The sequence below is a fragment of the Sander vitreus genome, chromosome 1 (genome assembly GCF_031162955.1).
Source record: "Sander vitreus isolate 19-12246 chromosome 1, sanVit1, whole genome shotgun sequence".
NCBI classification, from domain to species: domain Eukaryota; kingdom Metazoa; phylum Chordata; class Actinopteri; order Perciformes; family Percidae; genus Sander; species Sander vitreus.
The window spans coordinates 35,475,688-35,500,011 of record NC_135855.1 but is presented as its reverse complement, the minus strand read 5'-3'; the positions used below and the strand labels follow the sequence as shown (position 1 = coordinate 35,500,011).

General features: G+C 39.9%; 1 protein-coding gene across 1 annotated transcript in view; it reads left to right on the top strand.

Moving 5' to 3' along the window:
* Window positions 1-21,753, top strand: part of LOC144520077 (protein kinase C-binding protein NELL1-like) — a 300,316-nt gene extending 278,563 nt beyond the window's left edge. Inside the window, exons 17-20 of the mRNA XM_078253714.1 lie at window positions 6,950-7,143; window positions 12,580-12,756; window positions 13,095-13,319; window positions 14,928-21,753. Coding sequence (XP_078109840.1) covers window positions 6,950-7,143; window positions 12,580-12,756; window positions 13,095-13,319; window positions 14,928-14,978 — 647 coding nt within the window. The 3' untranslated portion in view covers window positions 14,979-21,753. The remainder of the gene's footprint in view (window positions 1-6,949; window positions 7,144-12,579; window positions 12,757-13,094; window positions 13,320-14,927) is intronic.
* The last annotated feature ends 2,571 nt before the right edge of the window (window positions 21,754-24,324 follow it).

The following is a 24,324-nucleotide window of genomic DNA, read 5'->3' as shown; positions in this document are numbered from 1 at the left end:
CACATCTGCAACAAAAGACTCAAGCGGAGGCATCACATTACTCACAGGAGTCACAGTTGTAGTTGGACATTAACTGACCTGTTTGTGCTTTAATATCAGAGGCTTTCGACAAACATTCATGACTGGAAATATGATGATTACAATGCGATTAGTGAAAGCATGTTTTTGCATGCCATTAAGAGATGCTATTAACTATATTGATTTTCGAGACTTTAAGTGTGTGTGTGTGTGTGTGTGTGTGTGTGTGTGTGTGTGTCATAATATGGACATGTGTGTCACTCCTTAACACACACCCCCTCCCCCCATTTTGCAGTATTAGGCTGTAAGCCAGCAGGGGAAATAAGTACAAATGACAATTTAACAGGATTTTTTCCCCTCTACAATATTCCTCCAACAGCCTCTCGTGAGTCAACCATAGCATAGTAGCATTTTTTAATAAGAGAGCCAGATCAAAGCAGAGAGCAGCAGCACCAGTCAGCTAACTATCAAGGCTGCATGTCGGCCAAGAGTATGTGACTGCCATGAAGGAAACAGCAGAAAGCACTATGGTTGAGAATTAGTGAGACAGAAGAGGCTAACGTTTTGAGAAAGCTTTTTATGCAGAGATTTATTTAAACTTTTAGATGCAAATCAGAAGCCAAAAAGCATCACTCACTACTACTATTTTCAGACAATCAAGTGATGATATCCAGTGTTTTGCCGTAACAGCAAATTGGAGAATTCTTCAGTGTTGGTGGGTGTGTGCCCTGTGAAAAGGGTCTTCCAGTTAAAGGATGTACTGCGACTTTTCAAACGAACAGAGCACTTTGTTGTCATATAGGGGCTAATTCATGTTTGGCACATGGAGCAACTGGCTGTGCTACTCCAAGGATGCATATGTACAGATGAGCAGTGTAGTCAAGGGATTTGTGGTAGAAATTAGACTGAGCACTAGAAATACAGAATGAAAGACAGATGAAAGAAATGCTAAATGAGAGATTGCAGTTACAGAGGATGGATACAAAATATTTCATTTAAATTTGTTGGCCACTGTTGCTTTAATTGACAATTGACATTTTTCTTTCGATTCCACTGCACTGCCTACTATTCAATACCACACAAAGGGGGAGGGGAAAAATAGACTTTTCAGCATGAGCCTGTCTCTCTCAGCCCCTACCATTATATCACTTTGTCTGCTGTACACCTGGCTGTCTTATAGGCTATATTAGCCCTCCTACACAATCTGGACTGTGGTCATAAGATCTCCATTTTATAACTTATTCCCTGTTATAGTATATAGTTATTAACGTATATTATTTCTTTTCTTGTTTGTCAAGCAATTCTATCATGTTTACATTCTTGTCTTTTCCTAGTCATAGTTAATATTTAATAATAAGCTATTGCCAATGGTGGAATGTAACGAGTAAATTTTTCATGTATCTGTACTTTACTTAAGTAGAATCAATAGTGCATACTTTTACTTTGTTAAATTTTGCAGCAATTATCTATACTTTCTACTCCACTACATCTCTACAACGTTCTGTTACATTTTCTGATCAGTTTTTCCCCCTGCCAAAACGTCTTCCTGACCGTCACACGTTTGTCTCACCAGTGAAGTTTGGTTGCCATAGATACAGTATATATGGGGCACCGCCGCTCCTTCATCGGCTTCCAAGCCGGCTCCGGTGCTCCAGAGCCCGGGCGCAGCGCCGCTGACCCTCGGTAATACAGCTTCCGGTTAAAGTGAAAATGAAAATGTTTGTTTTTTATTATTTCCGTTTTAAATCATAGTTGCCATCTATTTCTCTCCACAGCGTCGTTTACTTCTCCGCCAGGCTGCGTAAGACGCGTTCATATCTTATTTATTTGGCTGGACCTCTTCACATCCGCCTCCCCATTTCCGCTGCTTCACACACTTTATTTGCTTACGTTCCCATGATTAAAGGAAATAAAATACAGCCATGAATAAAACCAACCGCATTCCGATTCAACTTTTTTTTCTTATTTGCATATTACCATTTAAAATGGTAATATGCAAATAAGATTAAGAGAACAAATCGTTATGCAAGTACTTTTACTTTTAATACTTAAAGTACATTTAAAATCAGGTACTTTTTACTTTTACTTAAGTAGGGTTGTCATTGTGGTACTTCTACTTTTACTAAAGTAAATATGTCTCTGGTTATTTGTACTTTTACTTAAGTACTGAGATTCAGTACTTCCTCCACCACTGGCTATTGCACTGTTCAATCCCTGCACTGTTCTCTTTTGCACTACCACCATTGCACACGCTCTACCATAGCACCTTTAACTCTTTAAATTTCTGTGAGTGATTTTTATAACTCTTAACATTTTTGTGAGTGATTTTTATGTATGTGAGATATATGTGTGTATGTGTGTTTGTTGTGTTATGGTTGTCTAAGCTACTGGATGCCTAAAATTTCCCTCAGGATGAATAAAGTATCTATCTATCTATCTGTCTATCTGTCTATCTATCTATCTATCTATCTATCTATCTATCTAGCTAGCTAGCTAGCTGCTTTCTTGCAAGTGCCCTGATTAGCTTGTTCAATTGCTTAAGCCATGTTATTCTCCTCAGTTACTGGCCTTTTCTCATACACAGACAGGTCACGAAAATGGAATCTTGGTATATTTTTTGTATTATTTATAGAGCAGCGGTCACAAAAACACTGGCACATTGAGATAATTGACATTTACTGAACTGTGACAATTGTGTTTTTTATAAGCTAACACAAATTAGCATTTCTGGTAAAACACTTGGGTAAAAAACAACACAAAGAAGCATAAAACATGCTGTACACAAAACTAATCAAACCTGCAGATTATTTGCATGTCAGCGTTACACTGTTGCCGTAATGTTGTGTTTATTTGTTTTACAACTTAAGTTATGGGACACATTAAGATTCTTACAATACCGTGTGTTATAATACACTGTGTCGTAATATGTCAGAGTGATATATTGAGACATTAAAGTGAATAGGTTGTGTTCAATAATTCGCTGCTGTATGTTATTTCTTGTTTGCTCATGTTGGATTTCGTTGTGTTCTAAGTTCTGTTTTGTAGCGGTGTGTTAGGTTGCCTATGCCGCGATGCCATAGATTTCATGACATTGTATTATGTTGCATTGTGTTGCACTGCATATTGTTGTGGTGAAGACCCGAGCAGCAGTCCTTTTCCCTTTATTGCTTTGACTGAGAGCTGCATGGGCTGCATCTCGAAACACTTTTATTATGCCTAATGCTTTAGGGAGAGACAGGTGGCTTTAATAAACAGATTATGCCGAAAGATGAGGATAATACACCATAAACTCCCACTGTGTCCCTGCACGACAGCCTGTGTGCATCATTTTCTCTCTCTCCCTGTGATGTACATGACCTTTCCATATGGGCTGCCTGGAGATATACCAGAAAAATATGATTTAAATACTAAGCTTTCTGATGCCTTCTAATTACCAACATCTGTCGGAGGGGTTTATTTGTTGTGTGTGTCTGTGTGTATGCGTCTATGCCTGTGTGAATGTGTCTTGTCATGTAGATGCACTGTGGGATTAGTGCTTTCATGTCTAACAGCACATGTATAGTTGCGAGTGTACGTTTTTCTCATGGTTGGCTGTGCTCAGCTGGTTTCTCCGAAGGGCTTTTGTGTTTCATTGTAAGACTGTCTTTCACACTCTACATGTAAGAGTACGCTTGATCTGCGAGCAGCAGCTTGTGGCAGTATGTGGTGAATGTAGCATGAAGAGCATTAATCCCTCACCAGCGGAGGTACAGTGTGTCTGACTGGCTGATAGGGATTTCATTTAGTGTATGCAAATAGTCTGTCGCTGGCACAATTCATTCTTGGCTGAGCTGTTTTCCTCCCTCTCTGTATCCAGAAAACTTGATACTGCAACCAATTAGAGTGTGCATTCAGCACTGTCACCATGTATTGTTGTTGTTGCTGGTGTGGCCACAACATCAGCCCAGTCTCACCTCCACCCAGAATAGGTCTGCCTGCCGGATACCGCTCATCATTCTCCACTCGAGAAAACAAAAATTCATGTTGCATGGTGTGAGCAACTTGGGCCAGAGGTTCTAAACATTTTTATGTAACCGTCTGGCGGTGCAAGTCATGTATTTTTTGGTGCTTTGGTATTTCCTTTTATAACAATACATTGTTTTAATAAGTTCATTTTGTTCCCGGGGTTTACTATCCATTGGTTTCGTCCATATCTGTAAAATTCATCCAAAGTTTTCATCCAAAGTCATTCTCCAACTAATCTCAGCAAGTCTAACATCTACACCCTTCAGTCCTCTTTGTCTTGTTGTTAATACAGACATGTCTGAACTAAGTGCATACCATCGACTGGTCCACCCGAAGGTAGATTTGTCTTACAGTGGGTCTCCTTTTACACACACACACACACACACACACAAAATCAGCAGCAGACTGATTGCCTGATGGTAATGTTGTGCAATACAAAACATTCTGTATCTGCAGGTAAACAGGGAGGTGTGGAAATCAATCTTTTAAAACCTGTGGCTGTTTTTTAATCTTTCTGTCTCTATCAAATGTGTAGAAAGTAAATGCACTTGTTGACCAGTGTTGCTCACGGTGTGAAAACATGGTTAGAGTTAAACACACAAACAAAAACGTTAATTTTTTTTCTTCTTTTTTTCAGTTTTTCTGCTTTGTTCATGCAACACTAGTGGCCTGCTGTCAGTGCCATGTGGGTGTGATTGATGTCTGGTGGCAGGGGAGAGCACAGCTACTGTCAAAGGGACTTTGTTCTTTTTCTCTCACATAGTGAGGATACAGAGAGTTAAATGCCATGGCTTGATAAAAGGTAGGGACAGTATTTTGGCACCGTGTTCCTGAGCCACATTGATACAAAAAAGTAGATGCCATCGGTCCTCTCTATTCAGGTTGGTTCCTTTGGTCTACAGGGGAAAAGTTAGAAAGAAACTGAACAGATGTTTCATTCCACTGATGATTCAACTGAATCCACAGAGTACATAGGTATGTATGCAAGGTATACTTTTTATATATACAGGGAAGGGGTGGAAAATATGGCTTCATGTTTTCCTTCAAATTATAATGCAAATAGTTTGTATGTTTGAATGAATCATAACATCTGCTATCCCTTAAAATGTGTGTAAGAGATGACAAAGACAACACAATGTTGTGATAATAGCCAAAACCTGAAATATACAGTGTATCCGCATATCGCATACAGTATGTTTACTGTTTATTTTGCAATGCATTACACAGCAGTGTGTGTAATATGTTTGCACAGAAAGAATGCTACAGTATTAAATTGTGGGAACTGAATCATTAAATGAAAGAAATACTCCATACTTAAACAAAAGCCTGCTGTTAAAATATGGACGTTTGGACAGTGGCTGTCAGCGTCTGAAGCAACGAAAAAAGCGGCCTTCAGCGTGTTTGTAGAACGTACCGGGGAGAGCAGTAACTACACAGGTTTTAGCAAGTATTATGTAAGGGGGAAATTGGGTGGTGGATGGGTCAAACACTGGACTTTCACCCAGGAGACCGGGGATCGTGTCCCGCATGTGTCTTTAACCGTCCCGCTATTGCCGCGTGTCACGGAAGCCGCTTTCTTCTTTAAACGGCCCGTTATTCCAGCGAGTCACGGAAACGTAAGCCCACGCACAAGCTTTTCCTAAACCTAACTGCGTGAAAAGGGACGCCAATAGTCCCGACCAAGCGCGTTTAGTTAAAGCGCGTTATATGACGCTAAAGGAGACTTTTAGCGTCAATAACAACAACAAAGGCACCTAGTGTCCGTATTTTACGAGATGGGAGTGAGAATGTGTTGGCTGTTAACGCTCTGGCTGCTTTTCCTTAACTGACCACAACAACCTGTCATTTCAGTTTGTACCACTACAATAACCGAATGCAATTCATTTGAAGGCATGTCTTGAGTGCTACAATATATATTTTTGTATAATACAAATTATTACAAATGTTAAACCTGATACCTGCCTGGCTGCATAGTAATGTGAGGAATTTTAATTAAAAGTAAATGTAAGTAATGTAATGACTTCCCTGTGCAGAGCTGGGAATGGGTGCATCTTGTACTGTAATACATGTGCTTTGTCTAACACTACAGCTCTGAAAGACGACTGTCCAAATTTCCTTGGGAAAAACATTGCCAGTTCAACATAATCCAGACATGAATTATGATTCAACCAAACTGTATTTGGCAAGCAAATGAGTAGATGATTTTAGGAAAATGTGTTGTGCATCAAAGTAAACTATGTAGTCATGTCACACTAGGCCAAGTTATCATTTGAAATTATCTGATACTAACACACACAGTGTACTTTATTTTGAGAAATACAAATATGTTTTTTGCACAGTATGTTTATATAAATGTAAACAATAATATAATATAATAAACACCATGGAATACAGCCTTTTACATTCATTATACTTTATAAAACAACACATTGCTGCATTGACACAGAATGCTCCTCCTGTTTCAATAAATGACAATCTATACAAAACGGAGTATATGAATTGCAATACATGCAACATTTAAACCACATTGTCCCCAGAAAAGATGTTGATCATCTGTTCATGCATCATCATTTAGTTATTCATATTTAGGGCCTTCATATATTCTCAAATATATGCTTTTTAGCCTTTGATATGTAAGTTATCCTTTCTAATGCAAGGCTTGATACAAAGATGGTTTTTTTTACTAAGAAGTTTTGGGTGTTTGGCTCCAAGAAAGGTCTTGGAATGTCACATCTTATTAAGATTTTGAGAGGCAAACATGTTTTGGATTTCCAAATGGATTAAACCATTGTCATGCTAAGAGAGAAACATTAAATAAAATAGAATACAAAAACAAATGTCATAACTTGCATAAAAACTACAGTACAAGCATGAATGAAAACGTACCCGATGCATGACCCACCATGGCTTACTCTTTGTCTTCCAGACAACGATGAGTGCAGTTTGCAGACACACACCTGCTGGAATGACAGTGTGTGTGTGAACCTCCCAGGAGGCTACGACTGCGTGTGCACGTCTGGACCGGGCTGCGGCGGCGACTGCCCACACGAAGAGGGAATCAGACGCAACAGAGAGGACTGGAAACCCAGCTTTGACCGCTGTGCTATATGCTCCTGCAAGGTACAGAAGATGAACACACACATAAAAATCACGACACTTATAATAACTATGATCTGAAACTCTATCTTTCTTCTATGACTTCTTAAGCTGTTAATATACGTAGACTATCAAGGATCTTTCTTTCTTTTTAAGAATCTTTCTTTTTCTACAATGGAACAAAGTACAAATGTTTAACTGCCACCTTTCAAATCTGCAAAGTGTGCTTGATACTCAAAAGACAGATTTTGGGTGGAGTATAACTTACCATTCCTCCAAAAACCAATAATCCAAAGACCGCCCAGGACCTCGAAAGAGAAAAGTGGAAAAGGATCGGATCTTTCTGTCTGTTCTTTTTTGGGCTTTGACACAGGCAAGAACCAACACATGATATGCAAGATATTTACCAAATAGATTTTTTTGAGAAGCTCCATAAAGCGCCTGTCGGGGCCGCTAGCTCGTCGCTTGGCCAGTCATGCTCGAAGACCCCACTGTAAGATGGAGGTCTCTCAGACTGGTCTCATAAATAGGAGGCTTTTATTTCCCCGTTGACAGGTCATTTGTTTAAATATCACGACACCATCACACGTACACCATAAGATTAACGGGAACCTGAGTTAAACTCATTAAATTTGGCATTTAGTTCATACAAAGAGAAGAAAGACCACAACGAGACAAGACAAAGACTTAACAATGGAGGAGAGACAGGATGAGTTGGATAAATTAAAGGTGCTCTAAGCGATGTTGGGTGATGTCACTTCTTGTTGACGTTGAAAGTGTTGTCAAACAAAACGGAGGCTAGCTCGCCCCTCCGTCCTCCTCATCCCGTCCCCTCCCCCTTCCTTCTGCTTACTAACCCCCACCCCCAAATCCTTCTTGTCGGTTATTGGCTGGAAGGCTGTTTGTTATGTTTGGTGGTGCAGTTTGTTTTTGTTGCCGTTTGTGGAGCCTGGGCTGTCTACAGAGACCGTGTTTTTTTACAGTGTGTTCAGGGGACATGCAGCTCGCGGATAGTGAGGAGAGGTTTGCTGTATGTGACAAAAAAATGTTGTAGCCTAAAAAACGCGTGACATCGCTTAGAGCACCTTTAACAAAGAAGAGAAAAAATATTCTGAAAATGGGAATGGGGTGAGGTGGGCTGAGAGATGATATGAAGCACCCAGGAATATTTTCCTTCTGATTGCTTCTCTTGCTTTCATTTCAGCAAATTAATACAGTTTTCAAAGTATTCAAAGGATATTGCGGGGTTGTTCCATCTAGTTTTTATCAATAATGTATTGGTTATGATAACACTGGACTCACCAAAGTAACTGGTGATAGATGAGAGAACACAGCAGCATCACTACAAACAAAGTGTAATAGCCTGCACAGCAGTCTGACAATCAGACAAAACGATCAGTTCAAACAGATCATCTAAGACACTCTACTTAGAGGTAAAACCAAAAGTAAGTTCAACCGTAATAATCCCTCATTGACGGTCTTTATAGCATCGTCACTAGACCTTAGCGCCACATACAACAACAACAAAGCAGCATTCCGTCCATTCTCGTAGTAATTCACGTAATGTTTTGCTCAACACAGACGGGGCTTTATTATACTCGGAACAGACCCGCCTCTGCCTGCTGTGGACGTGTGTGTGTGTGACTGTGTGTGTGTGTGTGACGGCCGGCGAACCGCAGGACACGCTTGCGGAGTTTAACTCCGAAAAGACAGTTAACCACAGGTTCCCGTTAATCTTATGATGGACATGTGTTGTGATATTTAAACAAACGAACCGTCAACGGCGAAATAAAAGCCTCTTATTTCCGAGAGCGGTCTGAGAGACCTCCGGCTTACCGCGAGGTGTCTGAGCATGACTGGCCGAGCGACGAGCTAGAGGCCGGGGCAGGCGCTTGCTGGCTGTCGCCTCACTTTATCGAGCTTCTCAACTCCGAAAACTTTGACGCAAATTGTCAATTCAGCATCAATTTTCACCAGACTTTCTATGTTCAAAATCTAAACAGTTAATTTCTCGCCTAAAACGTTGTCAGAAGTGAATTTAATGATGAATAAGATGGTGAACATTGTTAAAAATGTCCCGTTGTTGGTTGTTGCTCTGTCTGCAAGTTCCGAGTTGGCAGTGGGCGTGACTTATAAGTTCGACCAATCAAGTACACCTAGGAAAAGGGAAAAGACCCTGCTCTGAAGTAGGAGCTAAAAAAGTACGCTACAGCGGCCAGAGGAACTTAAAAAAAAGTGTTCTAGGAACGTTTAGTTCTAAGAACTGCAAAAATCCCTCCAGTCGGAAAGCCCCTACTGTCTGAGGTCACATACGGGCACCTGACGGGCATGAGGCTACATTGCGCATGCGTCGAACCGTGCGGCACACACACACTCCGAACCGAGACAAGCTGACCGAGCGGTTCGGATGTTTTTTCATGAACCGTACCACCCCTATTGGCTAGTGTTGTGACATGACATGTGAGGAGACGTTTGTAACGAGGATGGCTAGTAATGAGTAATGACAAGGTAGGGAGGATAATACATAAAGATAAGTTATAATAATGATGAAAACAAGGATGTGTTTTTTTTTTTTTATCTTGTGGGGTTATACTGTAAATTGACCACGTAACGAGCCACATATCCTCATAGTTTAGAGTTGTTTTAATGAAATTTTTTGTGTTTTACAAGAATATTGTTGTGCATATTAGCACATTTTTATCTTTATCTTATCTTTATTTCGTATCTGTATATATCAGCAGGAGGAAATGTGTAGCATTTTAAAAACTATCTTTGCTACAAGTTAATGAATAAAAATGCAGCGTTAAATATGTCACTTGTTAATAAATATATATATATATATATATATATATATATATATATGCCTTTACATACATTCACAAGGGAATTTCACACATTCACACACAAGAGCTGTTCCTGCAAAAATCGTTTCAGTGCAAAGTGGAGAAAAGAGACACACGTGACGCTTACAAGACACTCTGCTAACATCAGATGCCTTCAGGATCCACTGCCCTGCTGGTTTTTGAGACAGACGTGGGATGCTCACTGAATGTAAACAGGCAGTGAGCTGTGTTTCAGGGACCAAGGCTAAAAAGCATTGGCCTGCATGGTGACTGTGAGGCAGCCAGAAAGTGATTGTGGTTGGTGATGAAAGAGAGAGAAACTGAAGGTAATTAGGGTCAGAAAGTACAGACTCGGGGTAAATGCACATGGAACTTTCGATTGGTTTGTTGAACATCAGAGGAAGGTTGATTGGTTTGATTTGATTGAAATTTGTGGGATGCCAGACAGGTCAAGTGGAAGAGATGTAGCGCATGAGTGGAAGATGACAGTGGGCGGAGCAGGAAAGAGTTTGTGTAAGCTGGCCAGCAGATGACATCAAAGAAGAAAAGATCTTCTATACAAAACTTTCACCAAAGTTTTATTTAAAGGAAAATGAAAGAAGAAATTGATTTGAATTAGAAAATTAGAGTTCCACACAAGTGATTTAACAAAGATGCTATTAAATTAAATTACCTTCAGAAAGAAGTTCTTCTACATCCTGACTGGGTTGATGCACCCCCAATCTTTTTTTGATCTTTTCTTTTTTTGGCCAAATTAAAGTAAGGGGTTTTTGACTTACAATGGCATGCGTTGTGTTCAGGTGGCGACGTAGATAAGAGGGCTTCATACAGCCAGTTAGCCAGAAGCTCACTGCACACCACACACTGTGGCTTTCGGCAATCTGCATCGCCAGTCCAAGTGAAGCCCAGACCCAAATAAGTCTCATCATATTTCCGTCTGATGCCCACTCTCATTGCCTCTTTTCCCTACTTGCCATGCATGATGAGCATATGTCCTCTTGATTTGCCTGTGCTCTTTGGTCCCGGTCCTTCCGGCCCAACGCATCCTTCCGTTTTCCTCACCTCCGGTCCCTCATTCTCTCTCTTTCTCGCTCCTCTTTCATGACTTATAACTTTAGATGTCCCACCTGACAGTTTCCCTGATTTTAGCCAGTTGCGCATATTTGCGTAAATAAACCATTTCAGCTAGTAGGCTGGCTAGTTGGCCTACATAGGTAACGTTAAAGATAGTAAAGGTTACACTACATGTACGTTACGTAAAGACAGGCTGACTGGCAGGAACTGAAGTGCAAGTTAAACTTTATAAAGCAAAGTTTTCAATTTTAGGTTTTTATAATGAAAAATCCCACTAAAAAGTATTGGTGTAGTTATTACACCATTACATTTTTCCTCTCGCGCACCCCCTCGAGGCACCTCAAGCACCCCAAGAGTTGCGCGCACCACACTTTGTGAATCGCTGCTGTAGAGGAATACCTCATCTAAGGACTGTGTTGAAAACAAGTCATACCTATTGATTTAAGAGAATGTCATCGGCAGTCGTCAAATTCATTATCAAGTCTAGAAGCTGTATAATTATGTTGTTTTGGTTTGCACAAGAGCGCAGCATAAGCATTAATGCCTGGTCTTATTCCTGGCATTAAAACGAACAGTTTGCCTTCATATGTCCTGTCGGCATGGTACAATTGGCAGTAATTTCCCAGAAAGTCGAGGGCCATAACTGTAAAGACCAAGGCCATTGGTACTGGTACCCTGGGACTCGGCGGTTATTGTAGCAGGACAATATGCATCGATAAAACATTGGCTCTGCATTGCCCTTTTAATGGTATGAAGAATGATTTTATGGCTCCCATACATTTTCTAACAGCCATTTTATGTAACATTTTTATATCTCCTTTACAATGTCGTCCTTGGTAGCCAGTGCTGGCTGTGGTGAGTAAAATGAACCATAAAGTTTTCGCTGGGTAGAGACGGAGAGCCAGGGACACTAGCCAGGCGGCTCGGGAGGCACGCATTCTCACTTCATTCACGGCTCTAGTTTTTTTTAATTACATTTATATCTGCATTTATATCAAAACCTAGATACTTTCAAATATCAACATGTCATTTATTAATATGTATTAGTGTCCAAATGACATATAAACATCTTTTCCTATTCTATTTTGCCTGGAAACGCTTCCAACACGCTTGCGTGTCTCGTGAAAAATAGGCGTCGGTCCTATTTCTAGCATGCATGCGTTTTCTGCGCGGCTCGAGCCGGGCCTGAGACGTGCATGTCACGCAGGCGGTGTGTAAGCTCTAACCTGTTACATAGGAGCCGAAATATAAACGGTCACACCACGCAGCTGACACGCTCGCGCGACACATCCAGTGTGTAACCGGCCTTAAAGTCTGTAACCAAACTGGTGATGCCTTTCAGTTTCAGCAGCTGTTTAACGCAGGGTAGACCCACCTACTCAATATCGATAAACGGGAACAGTACTTTAGAGCCGCGGATATGAGGCTACATTTGCATTGGAGTTAAAGTTTTTTTATTTGGCACTATTTCTTTAAAAGCAGCTTCATAGAATATGTCAGGGCTACTATCACAACCTCTGACGCTGTGACATCTGTTGTGCAGGACGGCCAGACGTACTGCAGGAGGAGACCCTGTGACTGCGGAGACCCAGACGAGGATCTGTTCTGCTGTCCCGGCTGTGACAACAGGCCCAGCAGCCAGTGTCTGGACCAGAGCGGACGCACACTCTACCGCAGCGGAGCGTCCTGGATGTACGGCTGCCAGCAGTGCCGCTGCATGGTGCGTACACTGAAACACACACACAGATATACACATTCACACGGAAGCTGGAAACATGGTTGTTATAAGTAAAAGGATGGCATCGGAAAAAAGACAAAATCAACTTGAAGCGCAGTCTCAGAGCAGGGCTTTGTTTAGTGCCTGGCCTTGCTCGGCTGTGTGTGTAAGTGTGGCTAAGAAGGCTCAGATAATTATAACATCTCTAATTAGAGATGTGGCAACAAATCAGCGTGTGAGCAGTAACTGAAGTTGCCAGATCAGCGGATTCGCACACAAGACAACACACACAGTAACATTTGTGTCACCTTATTTATTTTTTTATTTTTTACCTCACTCAGGAGGGGGAGGTGGATTGCTGGCCTCTGGTTTGCCCCGTGTCGATGTGCGAGTACACAGCGGTGGCGGAGGGCGAGTGTTGCCCGCGCTGCGTCACAGACCCCTGCCTGGCTGAGAACCTGTCGTATGATATCCGGCAGACGTGTCAGGACCCCGCAGGCGCCGTCCGCCTCAGCGGAGACACATGGCATATGCCCAACTCACCATGTACCACCTGCAAGTGTAAGGTAGGCCAAAGCTACAGCAACAACAACAAAGGTTTGCTTTACTGTGCTGCATCCATGTTTGATTCAAGACTGTTGTGGACAATTCAGTGCTCAACCACAAATTCACAAAATAATTGCGCTAAGGGCTTTTACCTCATCTGCTGTTTCTCCATCCCTGCAACTAAATCATTGCACATGAAGTTTGGGATATAAAAATTGCATTCAGTTCATGTTCATATCAGTTTTAATTCCTCCGTTCCTTCATAATGTTAATGCTATGCATTACAGGCTAATGGTACTCAAGAAAATTCTTTGAGGTGGAAGCTGTGTCACAATGAATTTATCTAATGTGTGATGGAGGATATGCAACTGTGGGGCTGTCTTCCAAAATGAATAAAACAAATCTGATTGTCACAGATGATGTAAGGTACATTTAATCTTAAAAGAACAAAATATGCAGATCACTGTGTCAGGAACATGTCACCATAACTCAGATCATCTCCACACAAAAAAGAATCTGTTTTTTTTTTTTTTTTTAAGCAATCAGAATTTATATTAAATTAAATTTGTGTGTAGTGGTTACATGAACTGAATCAGTAAACTTTGTATACTTTTGCAAAATTCTTTTGGCTTAACAAAACATACAGGTCATAGGCAGCCACAGCAGCTGGTGTTCTAACTCACACTGTGGTCACAGCAAGTAGTTCTAGCTACTTCACTTAGAAGTCACTCTGCTAACCATGTGCTGCATCACTGTTCCCTCTGACCAGCAGGGGACCTCGCTTCCAGTCAAAGCTGAGGCCCCCCCCCCCATGGTCAGAGGGCACAGGCCCCATTACCTCGGTCAGTTATCTATCCTTCTTGCCTCAAAGGGTCAATTCAGCCAAACAAACATAAACACATTTTAAAGCTTTAGTGCGTAACTTTTGATATTAATGAACGTCCGTTACATTCAAGCCATTGCCAAATGAGTTGCTACAAAGCTAATTAAGACTAATCAGCTACACAGAGAACTCTCTCTGTATTTCTCAGTCTGGCCATGTTTAGAAAATGGTGTCGTCCGCCGACCATCATGCGCAGAAACTCGAGTGAAAATAATTACCTCTTCTGAAAAGTCCATCACGGTTTTTTTAATCCTCCGTGTCCTCCTTGGCTACTAGCAACTGCGTGATCACGGAAAGCTTGTGTCATGTGTATGCAACAACAGTGTTATTGTCATTACTTAGAATTCCTAATGGGGGAGACAGAAACTACGCACTATAGCTTTAAGGGTATCAAGCCATGCAGATGAGTTTTTTTTTTGTTTTTTTTTAAGATATTGGCCTCTGAAACCCACTGTGACAGTAAGGTCTTCTGATTATCCAAAATAACCGGGATCTCGTCTGCGGAAAGACACATTGCTGCTCAATTTCTCAAATCGGTCACTGCTTGGACTGTGCTGAACCTTAAATGATATTGTAGACGTCAATGTCAAGTTCCGTCTGTAATAAGTCTCTATATTTTGACTTACTATGGCCAGACAGGCTCTGTACCGTGTTATTAAATGCAACATGTACAGCATATTAAAATACACTACAGTATATTTAATACCCTCTGTTCTTTCCTGTCTTTTCATGCTGCGCCGCTCAGAATGGGAATGTTTGCTGCTCGGTGGATCTCGACTGCCTTCAGAACAACTAAAGCTCTCCTCCTCCAGTCCTCTTCCTCTCACTGCGGGACTGCCACACCCCCTCCTCCATCTGATGACTCTCCCTTTGGATTCATAAAACAGACTCATGCACACACATGTGCATGCCAGAGTGTGCACAGAAAATACAAACATGCACTGGACAGACTGGGGTGTTGAGGCTGTGCTTTTAATGCCGCAACTCGACCAACAGTTAGAGCGTGAGTGTGTGAAGCCGTAGTTGCTCTCACCACAGTCACTGTGTTGTGTACGTGTCTTTGTGTTGTTTCCATTTCACTGAATGTCTTGAGGAAACCTGTTTAACATCACAAACCTCAAGACAGAGACAAGCAGCTGAGTGTTGTCATTTAGAAAATGATTAGCAGCTGGACAGGTGTTGAGGTGCTCCAGCTGTCTGTGTTGCAAAATGGAGACTCACTATTGCTTGGTCACCTAGGAAGAGTGTCATAAAACATTTATAATTGTGGTAACCAAAAGTAATGCACCCTCATTTTATGTGATGTTCTGTAAAGCAGGAGATAGTTTGATGTAGAAATAACTTAGGAAAGTAACAATAATACAATTAAGTCGGATGGTGTAGGTTCAGTTTTCAACTCAGTAGCAACTTCTCTCACAGAGTGACTTGGTGTTATCTCAGAAAATATCTTCTACTTTCTCCCGTGAGAAATACCTCACACAAACCTTTGACATCTCAAAGGTTCTCGCTATACACATATACAATATTTTATCTTTAATATTTTTTTCTGTGTACTACATTCTCTGACCGATGCAAAAATCAGTAAAGCCAAGCAAAGCTAATGTGGGAAAGAAGGACATTCTAACTTAATCTTAATCTTTACTTCTAGTTCTTTATGTTGACTGACATGTTCATGGTTCTGTGGCTGAACATGCAAACAAATCAAGGGTGCATAACTTTTCTTTACATGCTATATAAATGTTTTACAGCAACACATCAACCGCATTCCTGTATCTATACCCAACAGCTGTCTGCTTCTCCCACTTTAGGGACTGGATCCTGCAATGTCCATTTGTCTTGACATGTCTAATATGTCATAAGACCTGTTCCGTTTTAAAGAATCCTCCAAATGTTACTATGAAATTCCCAAATTTGGAGGACACAGCAAATGATTTCTTTGCAGCCCTCAGTGTCCCATTGTGCACCAGTCAGTTGTCAAATGGACAACTTAATTGTAACCTTGGATATTATCATACTATTTCTAGTTTTCACACATATTTAAACTTTTTGTTGACATCTTGGTGGTGAAATCATTGACCCAAAAGTGTTCTGACTGATGCGTTTCGACCTATGGCTTTTACCAAAGTCGGGGCCATAGGCTGAAATGCTTTGCTTTCAAAATTAAGTTGTTCTCAATTCTACAAGTGTTGCGGAAGCTTTGATTTTTGACAAGCAGTGCCTGAACGCACCGTTAGTTTTGGTCTCTGTGAGGCTAGATGATGCCATTTGGAAAAGGAGGTGCAATCTCGACGTGTCGGCATGCTTTGAACAAAGTGCTTATCGCAACATCAAACAGTGTCTCAACATTAGAGAAGGAGAAGAATTTTTTTAACTTTCTGGAAGAGACAATCTGACAAGCACTCATACTTCACTTCAAGCAATGATTGGCCAGCTGTGTGGAGAAGAGAAAGCATGCAGGGTTTCCTCTCTCTCAAGTTTGGTTGTCTGAAGGTTTGCGCCGTTATCCCCATTTGTACAATCCATTGCGTCTCGCTCCTCTCTTAGATGGCAGACCTGTTCTGAACGGAGGATGGCCGTAGTTTATTTCAAGCATACCCCATCCTTCAGTCTTCAGTTCCTTTAATAACCTACCTTAATGAGCCACATCCCTCAGAGGATCCAGGCTTTTGTTGGCATTTGTTGTCTGTCCTGCTGAGCCATTAACACTTCTTTCTCCCAACACTTTTCCCTCAGCCTCAATGTCTCCTCTCTGATGTGGTTGACTGCCAGATAGCTAGTTATAACAAGTCATGATATCAAAAGCATATAAAAGTAGTAAAAGCAGTTTGATGGTGCACAACAGATTCCTGCAGGCCACAACAAGAACCTCAAGTCAAGTCCATGTTTCTTTATTTGTCTCCCTTGGGAGCAATTAGTGTTGGACAAGGGCAAGTTGCTGCATGGACAAACATAGACAAAACATAAAACAAAAAACATTAGACAGTGTGCATGAGCAATAGCTGTTGATGTAATCGACAGAGTTTGTGGTGGGTGGGACTTCTCTGGCATCTCTCAGGGCTCCTCAGCTCGGTAGCATACAGCGCACACAGTGGCAGAGAGGCATAGAAAAAGAGAGAGAGAGTGTGGGTATAATTAAAGCCATGTCACACAGGCCTGGATTTGAGTATGCCAGGAGGTCACCAAGCATCGAGTCTGTTCACAGCCAGACTTAATAAGGTAGGAGAGTGTGGTGCTTTTCCCGCTATAGTTTCGCTGTGGTCCCACGCCCTGTCCTCTCCTCCACACCTCTCTAAATTATCCTCAAGCTTGTCTCGAGAGTGCTAACGTTTCCCTCAAGTGTCATTGTTATCACCCTATTTGTCCATCACTGTCTGTTTCTTTTCCCAGAGAAAACCAGGGGAATTTCAAACACTGTCTCATAACTTTGTGAAATGAGCGCAGACTTTGAAATGCACACTACCTGTTGTGGCCATGAAATATGCTCCAAACATGAAACTATTACCCGATAACAGCAGAAATCTGACATGACAGGTGCACCTTTTGGTTAGGGGAAATAGTTATTGAGTAAACATTTGTAAAATGATTTCAGTAGAAGGATAACTGTTTCTTTTCAAAGCTGGAACCAAGGGTCAAGGTCCTCTCTACACTTTTTTTCTTCCTCTCTGGTTTCTTTGCACACCGTCAGCATAGTTGCAGATATCAGACTCTTTTTCATCTTTCAGGAGAATCCTTTTGCTCTCTCAGAATGAAAAACAGACTTCCACAGATTGAGATAATTCTTCACTTTGAAAACAAATTATTTCATTTGGTTTCTTAAAAGTTCCTTTTTTATGTGAAGTGAATAAGCTGGAGCCCTTTTAAGATACTGCTATTCTACATCAAAGTCAGGGTTGATACTGGAAAGCTTAGTGCAGACTACACGTCTTTGACTGAGATTTTGACATTTTGACAAAAACCCTTGAGTAGGCTTGTGCCCAACTCGCAGGTATCCGAAACTCATCTTGAATTTGTTGTGAGCCATCTTAGTCTGGCTATCACCAGACCAAGCTCAATCTTTTAAGATTGAACATCAGTCTGGGGAGTCTGCTCTGTATTTTCTACTGCACAAGAAGCGTGATCAATGGGCATAATTCAAATGACTCAATTGGATAGTCCTTAAACCAATCAGACCAATGATCCGGGTGACGTACTTTACAGAGCGAGGCAGAGCAAAAGCCAGTTGGTAGTAAGGCAAACATATCCTTCTTTTGTAGGAATTGTTCCAGGGCAAGTTTCTGTTCCGTTTTCAGAGAAAACTTGCCTTTGAAATCTTTTAAAACAGCAGCAACAGCAGCATCAACGGGTTGCTGTGCTTCGGTGGTCGCCATGTTGAATGTAAACAAAAAGCTGCTTGCCTTCGTTTCCTTATCATCATCGTGTTAAACCCGCCAATAGCACGCCAGGTGGATAAGCCAGTTTGTGATTGGTTCCCGCAAATTTGTAACCGAAGCAGGAGAGATAAACGTACAGGTTTCCAGCCTGAGCTGCAGGGCGAAATCAAATCGCCGGCAGATCGGGCTGGGTTTACCCAGTCTAGAGACATCCCACTTTCTACAACATCTCTACTTTATCATAGCCAAATACTAGATGCGCATGTAGAGTACCTTTGAGGCAGTCTGAGACAGGAGATGAAGAGTATCCAATCAGAGTACTCCAGGAATAAGACGGCTGGAAATGAGGGAGGCAGTGGACAAGTGTGTAGAGTCACTTCATGCATGTTTTAGTTCAATATCATGACCATTCCCTCCAGTAGAGGATTATCAAATGGAATAACCTCATCTGAGATCAGGTGCGTGTTTGTTGTCTGCACTAGAGCCCTTTATTTAGAGAGTGTGGCCAACTCAAATCATGGGCGCCATACTGGATACCAACGTCAGATGACTCAACAGTGTAACCCTATGGGGCGAATATGCTATCTTGAAATAAATTGCTTATTTTCACCATAAACAGGCATATACATGTTATTATCAACGTTTGTCAATATGTAAAAGGCCCTTACGGAAATATTCCAGTGTATATTTACCTTCTATATCGTAAATGGGCCTCTAAAAAAGGCCCATGTAGTGAGTAACCAGTCGCCTAATAAGTCTCTGAGCAGTGTTTACCATTCTAATGTCCGCTAGCATACGTACAGGCTAACTATAGCCAGTTATCTTTGTGTGTAACGTAACAAAACCCCACCCATCTCAGAGGAGCAAAGCTTAATATTTCATTCAATAAAATGATGGTACAAAAGGTGCACTAACGCCACAGGTCTTATGTTGACAACGTGGAAACTCCGAAGGCAGTCATAATATTTACCTAGCAGGCTAAGCTAACGCTGTTGTGCTAACGTTAGCAAACGTCGGCGTAGCGTTAGCTAGCTAGCTGTCTAAACTTGTGAAAAGCTGAACAACATCCCCGTTCAAGCTGTGTTTCACTTTCCCTCCAATATTGTTATGAACATAATAAAGACACCTGGGCTCGGTCGAGACCAAAAGCCATATGACAAGATCACAAGTATTTAGGTACATGGAGTGCTAGCGAAAAAGCTAACACTAGCATAAGGCTAACTTCAAACTTCATTAATTTTCTTAAGCAGTGTTAGAATATTTTGACAGCATGGTACACATTAACAATGGTATTACTATAAATGTCCTATGTAATTTGTTATCATATTAAAGAGAGACATTGACATTTACCTCACACAATAATGAACAGCTCCCATACTTTTCGCCTTTTTGGTTCACGGGGGGACTTGTGAAATCTTTTTCCACTTCCCTGTCTTTCATTGCAGCCAAACGCGCAACACTTGGGATTTATGTCATTTTTTAAATAATTTATTACATGTTTCTACTATTCCCTGCACTGTGTCAATGGGAATCAGATGAATGTTGGTATCCAACATGGAGTCCATGAAACACGTGACGACCTCGGAACCAATCACATAACGGGATAGCTCAGAACATTTGATTCCCTAGTTGGCCAAACTCTCTAAATAAAGGGCTCTAGTCTGCACTAGCTAAAAAGTAAAAACTTTGCTGCTTTTTTTTGGGGAATTGGAACCGGCTTCAAGAGAGACCTTGGTCTTTGGAGTTGAAAGTAAATGTCTCCGCCATCTCCCTCCTGCTGACCTTCTGTCATTTAATGTCAAACTAGATCTTGTTTCTGGTCGTGTTTCAAAGATGTTTTTCTACCCTTTCATACACACAGTGAGTTATTTGGACTCTAAAACATGGGGGGCCTTTCACAAACTTTTGGGAAAGGTGATGCTGGTTGTTTAACCTCTGAAAGGGGACAGTGGCGTGCAGCGAGTGTGCTGCCGCTCGGACCTCTCAGTCACAATGTCCTTGTGTCGTCTTTGTTGCCACACAGCTGTGTGTGTCACACTTGAGCTTTTCTCCATGTACTCGCCTCCATTATCACAATGCCTCCTGTAAAACTGAAATTGTCAACTGTGCACAGAGTACACACATAAAAGAAAAACAAGTGATGTAAATGGTATCTGTACCCATCAAAGTTTTAACACAGCAATCGAAATCAGACATTTGTACAAACGATCACTGGAAACAAGGTTTTCAGATTGCTCTGTTGATTGATTTGATATGGAAATATAATTACTGTAAAACACTATTTGCAAGTCTGTGTGTAACTGTTTTTACATACTGACGATATGATAAAATTATACAGTTTTTTAATTATCATTGTGTTCATAAATAACGTGTTAATTTCAGTGGACTACTTTGCTTTTGTGGGATAGGTTCTGTTTTGCTGTAAATACTGTGTAAAGTGAAGGGTTCTGTAAAGAGAGTAAGACTATGTGAATAATTCTCACTGTCACAGCTTCTTAGGATCTGAGCGTTGCAAGTTGAGTATGACAGAGAAGCAACATTTCTATTGTTTTTACTATTTCTTTATTTTTCTATTCTTGCCTTAACCCTTTTAGTATTGGTCATAGTTTAATGTCTTTTCACTGTTTTAGGACAACATTATGGATTTGACTAGCCCGTGTGTATGTACAGATCTCTGGTCAGTGTCCATCACTAAAAGCTGAAGCAGATTTTTGAAATCAGAATAAGCGTAGACCAGCGTCTGACCCAGGCATCTTTGCAAAGAGACGAGGAGCCTGGACAGACTTCCATTTCCCACATTTTTTTTCTCCAACACACGTCTTTATGAATTGAATTGTATAATCTCGTCATGAGAACAAGACAAAATAGAACCATGTATACAAAACATGTATAAAAAAAAAATCTAATGTTGAAAATGAAAATAATGTTCTTGATTCAGTTCCTACTAAAAAAAACTGCAAGCCATTGTGTTTCTCCTTTAATGTCTGACTTTTTAAAAGAAGCGGTTTTGGACCTTCTCGATCCTGATGTGCTTGTTCATGTTTTTGATAGGATGGAGGACCACTGGCGGAGGAATCCTCCAGGTCTCTTCATTGTTTCTTCTGCAGATCAGAGTGGCCAACCTAATTGTACTCAAAGGGTTAAGTGTCATTTTACTTGAAGACTGTGTCGTGATAAGAGTTTGCTGTGAAAAAAAGTTATTCGGTTAATAAATATTTAAGTTGTTTACATTATTTGCTGAGAGTCTTTGGCTTCAAATTTTGATGATGACTGGCAGTTGAGCTCACAGGTTCACTGGTAGATAAGTCGTGCCTCCAGAGTAATTGCAAAAAAAAAGGACATGGTCAGTCAGTCATGAGAGACGCCTAAATGGCACACCATCCACCGGCAGCTTAAACGAAAGCAATGTTTCCGAGCCTCAGAAATGACAGTCAACCCCAGCATCGGCACACAGTCCTGGCCTTTCATGTTCCTACTTTTATCAATACCCTTTTCCAATTCCCTCAGGGAATGTATGAAGGGCTGCATTGCAGTAGAGATAAGTACATTCTTTTGATGCTTTAAAGGAGCGCTGCTGAGCTACTAACAGGAGCAGGTACAGCAGCACTTTTGAAGCTGTATTGTGGGGGAAAAAACATGAAACCTAATGTTTTATATTTTCCTGCAGCAACACGATCGATAAAAATACACACAGACAGCACCTGAAATTATACAAAATACACACTATTATTATTATTATTATTATTACTAGTATTATTATTATAGTGGGAAGTTACTCATAACTAGAAAATGCATTTCCTGCAGAAAATGCTTGTGAATGCTGAAAAGCTAAATTGATAGAGCTAAACTGGATTGCTGGCATAAAGTGGAAATGGTTTTTCATTGAAATGTTGAATAATACCAATAATGCATCAAACAAAAGTGTAATATTTAAAAACGTTCTTAAAAGAAAGGTCATAAAATAGCATGTCGAAATGGCATAGTATAGGTATGTCAAAAAAGTAATAAAAGTAATATTATAGCAGGTAAGTCAAAAAAAGTCATAACAAGGGCATAATAAAAAATCATTGATTGAATCAATTGATTGTTATCAAGTCATAAAAAATTCATAGTATAAATTGTAGAAAAAAGTCATGAAAAAAGTTATAGTATAGTATGTCAAAAAAGTCATAGTATAGTGTGTCGAAAAAAGTCATAGTATATGTCGAAGAAAGTCATGAAAAAAAGTCATATTATAGTTTGTCAAAAAAAGTCATAGTATAGCATGTCGAAAAAAGTCATGGAAAAGGTCATATTAAAGTTTGTCAAAAAAGTCATAGTATAACATGTCAAAAAAAGTCATTGTATATTGTGTTGAAAAAAGTCATAGTATAACATGTCAAAAAAAGTCATGAAAAAAGTCATAGTATAGCATGTCAAAAAAAGTCATATTATAGTATGTCGAAAAAAGTCATAGTATAGCATGGCGAAAGTCATGAAAAAGTCATACTATAGTATAGCATGTCGAAAAAGTCATAGTATAGCATGTCAAAAAAGTCATGAAAAAAATCATAGTATGTGTCAAAAAAGTCATGAAAAAAGTCATAGTAAATTATGTTGAAAAAAGTCATAGTATAGCATGTCAAAAAAAGTCATATTATAGTATGTCAAAAAAAGTCATAGTATAGAAAGCATAGTCATGAAAAAGTCATAGTATAGTTTGTCAAAAAAAGTTATATTATAGTATGTCGAAAAAAGTCATGAAAAAAAGTCATAGTATAGTATGTCGAAAAAAAAGTCATAGTATAGTCAAAAAAAGTCTTAGTATAGCATGTCGAAAAAAGTTATAGTATAGCGTGACGAAAAAAGTCATAGTGTAGTGTGTTGAAAAAAGTCATAGTATAGCATGTCAAAAAAAGTCATATTATAGTATGTCGAAAAAAGTCATAAAGTAGCATGGCGAAAGTCATAAAAAAGTCATACTATAGTATGTCGAAAAAGTCATAGTATAGTATACCATGTCGAAAAAGTCATGAAAAAAATCATAGTATGTGTCAAAAAAGTCATGAAAAAAGTCAGAGTAAATTATGTTGAAAAAAGTAATAGTATACTATTACCTTTTTCAACATAATTTACTATGACTTTTTTCATGTCGAAAAAAGTCATAGTATAGCATGTCAAAAAAAGTCATAGTGTAGTATGTCGAAAAAAGTCATAGTATAGCATGGCGAAAGTCATGAAAAAGTCTTACTATAGTATGTTAAAAAAAAAGGCCTAGTATAGTATAGCATGTTGAAAAAGTCACGAGAAAGTCATAGTATAGCATGTCGAAAAACTCATGAAAAAAGTCATAGTATAGTTTGTCTAAAAAAGTCATAGTATATTGTGTTGAAAAAAGTCATAGTATAAAATGTCGAAAAAGTCATTAAAAAAAGTCATATTATAGTTTGTCAAAAAAAGTCATAGTATAGCATGTCGAAAAAAGTCATGAAAAAAGTCATAGTATAGCATGTCAAAAAAAGTCATAGTGTAGTATGTCGAAAAAAGTCATAGTATAGCATGGCGAAAGTCATGAAAAAGTCTTACTATAGTATGTCAAAAAAGGCATTGCATAGTATAGCATGTCGAAGAAGTCATGAAAGTCATAGTATAGTTTGTCAAAAAAGTAATTGTATAGTGTGTTGAAAAAAGTAATCGTATAGTGTGTTGAAAAAAGTCATAGTATAGCATGTTGAACAAAGTCATAGTGTAGTGTGTTTAAAAAAAGTCATAGTATAATGTGTTGAAAAAGTC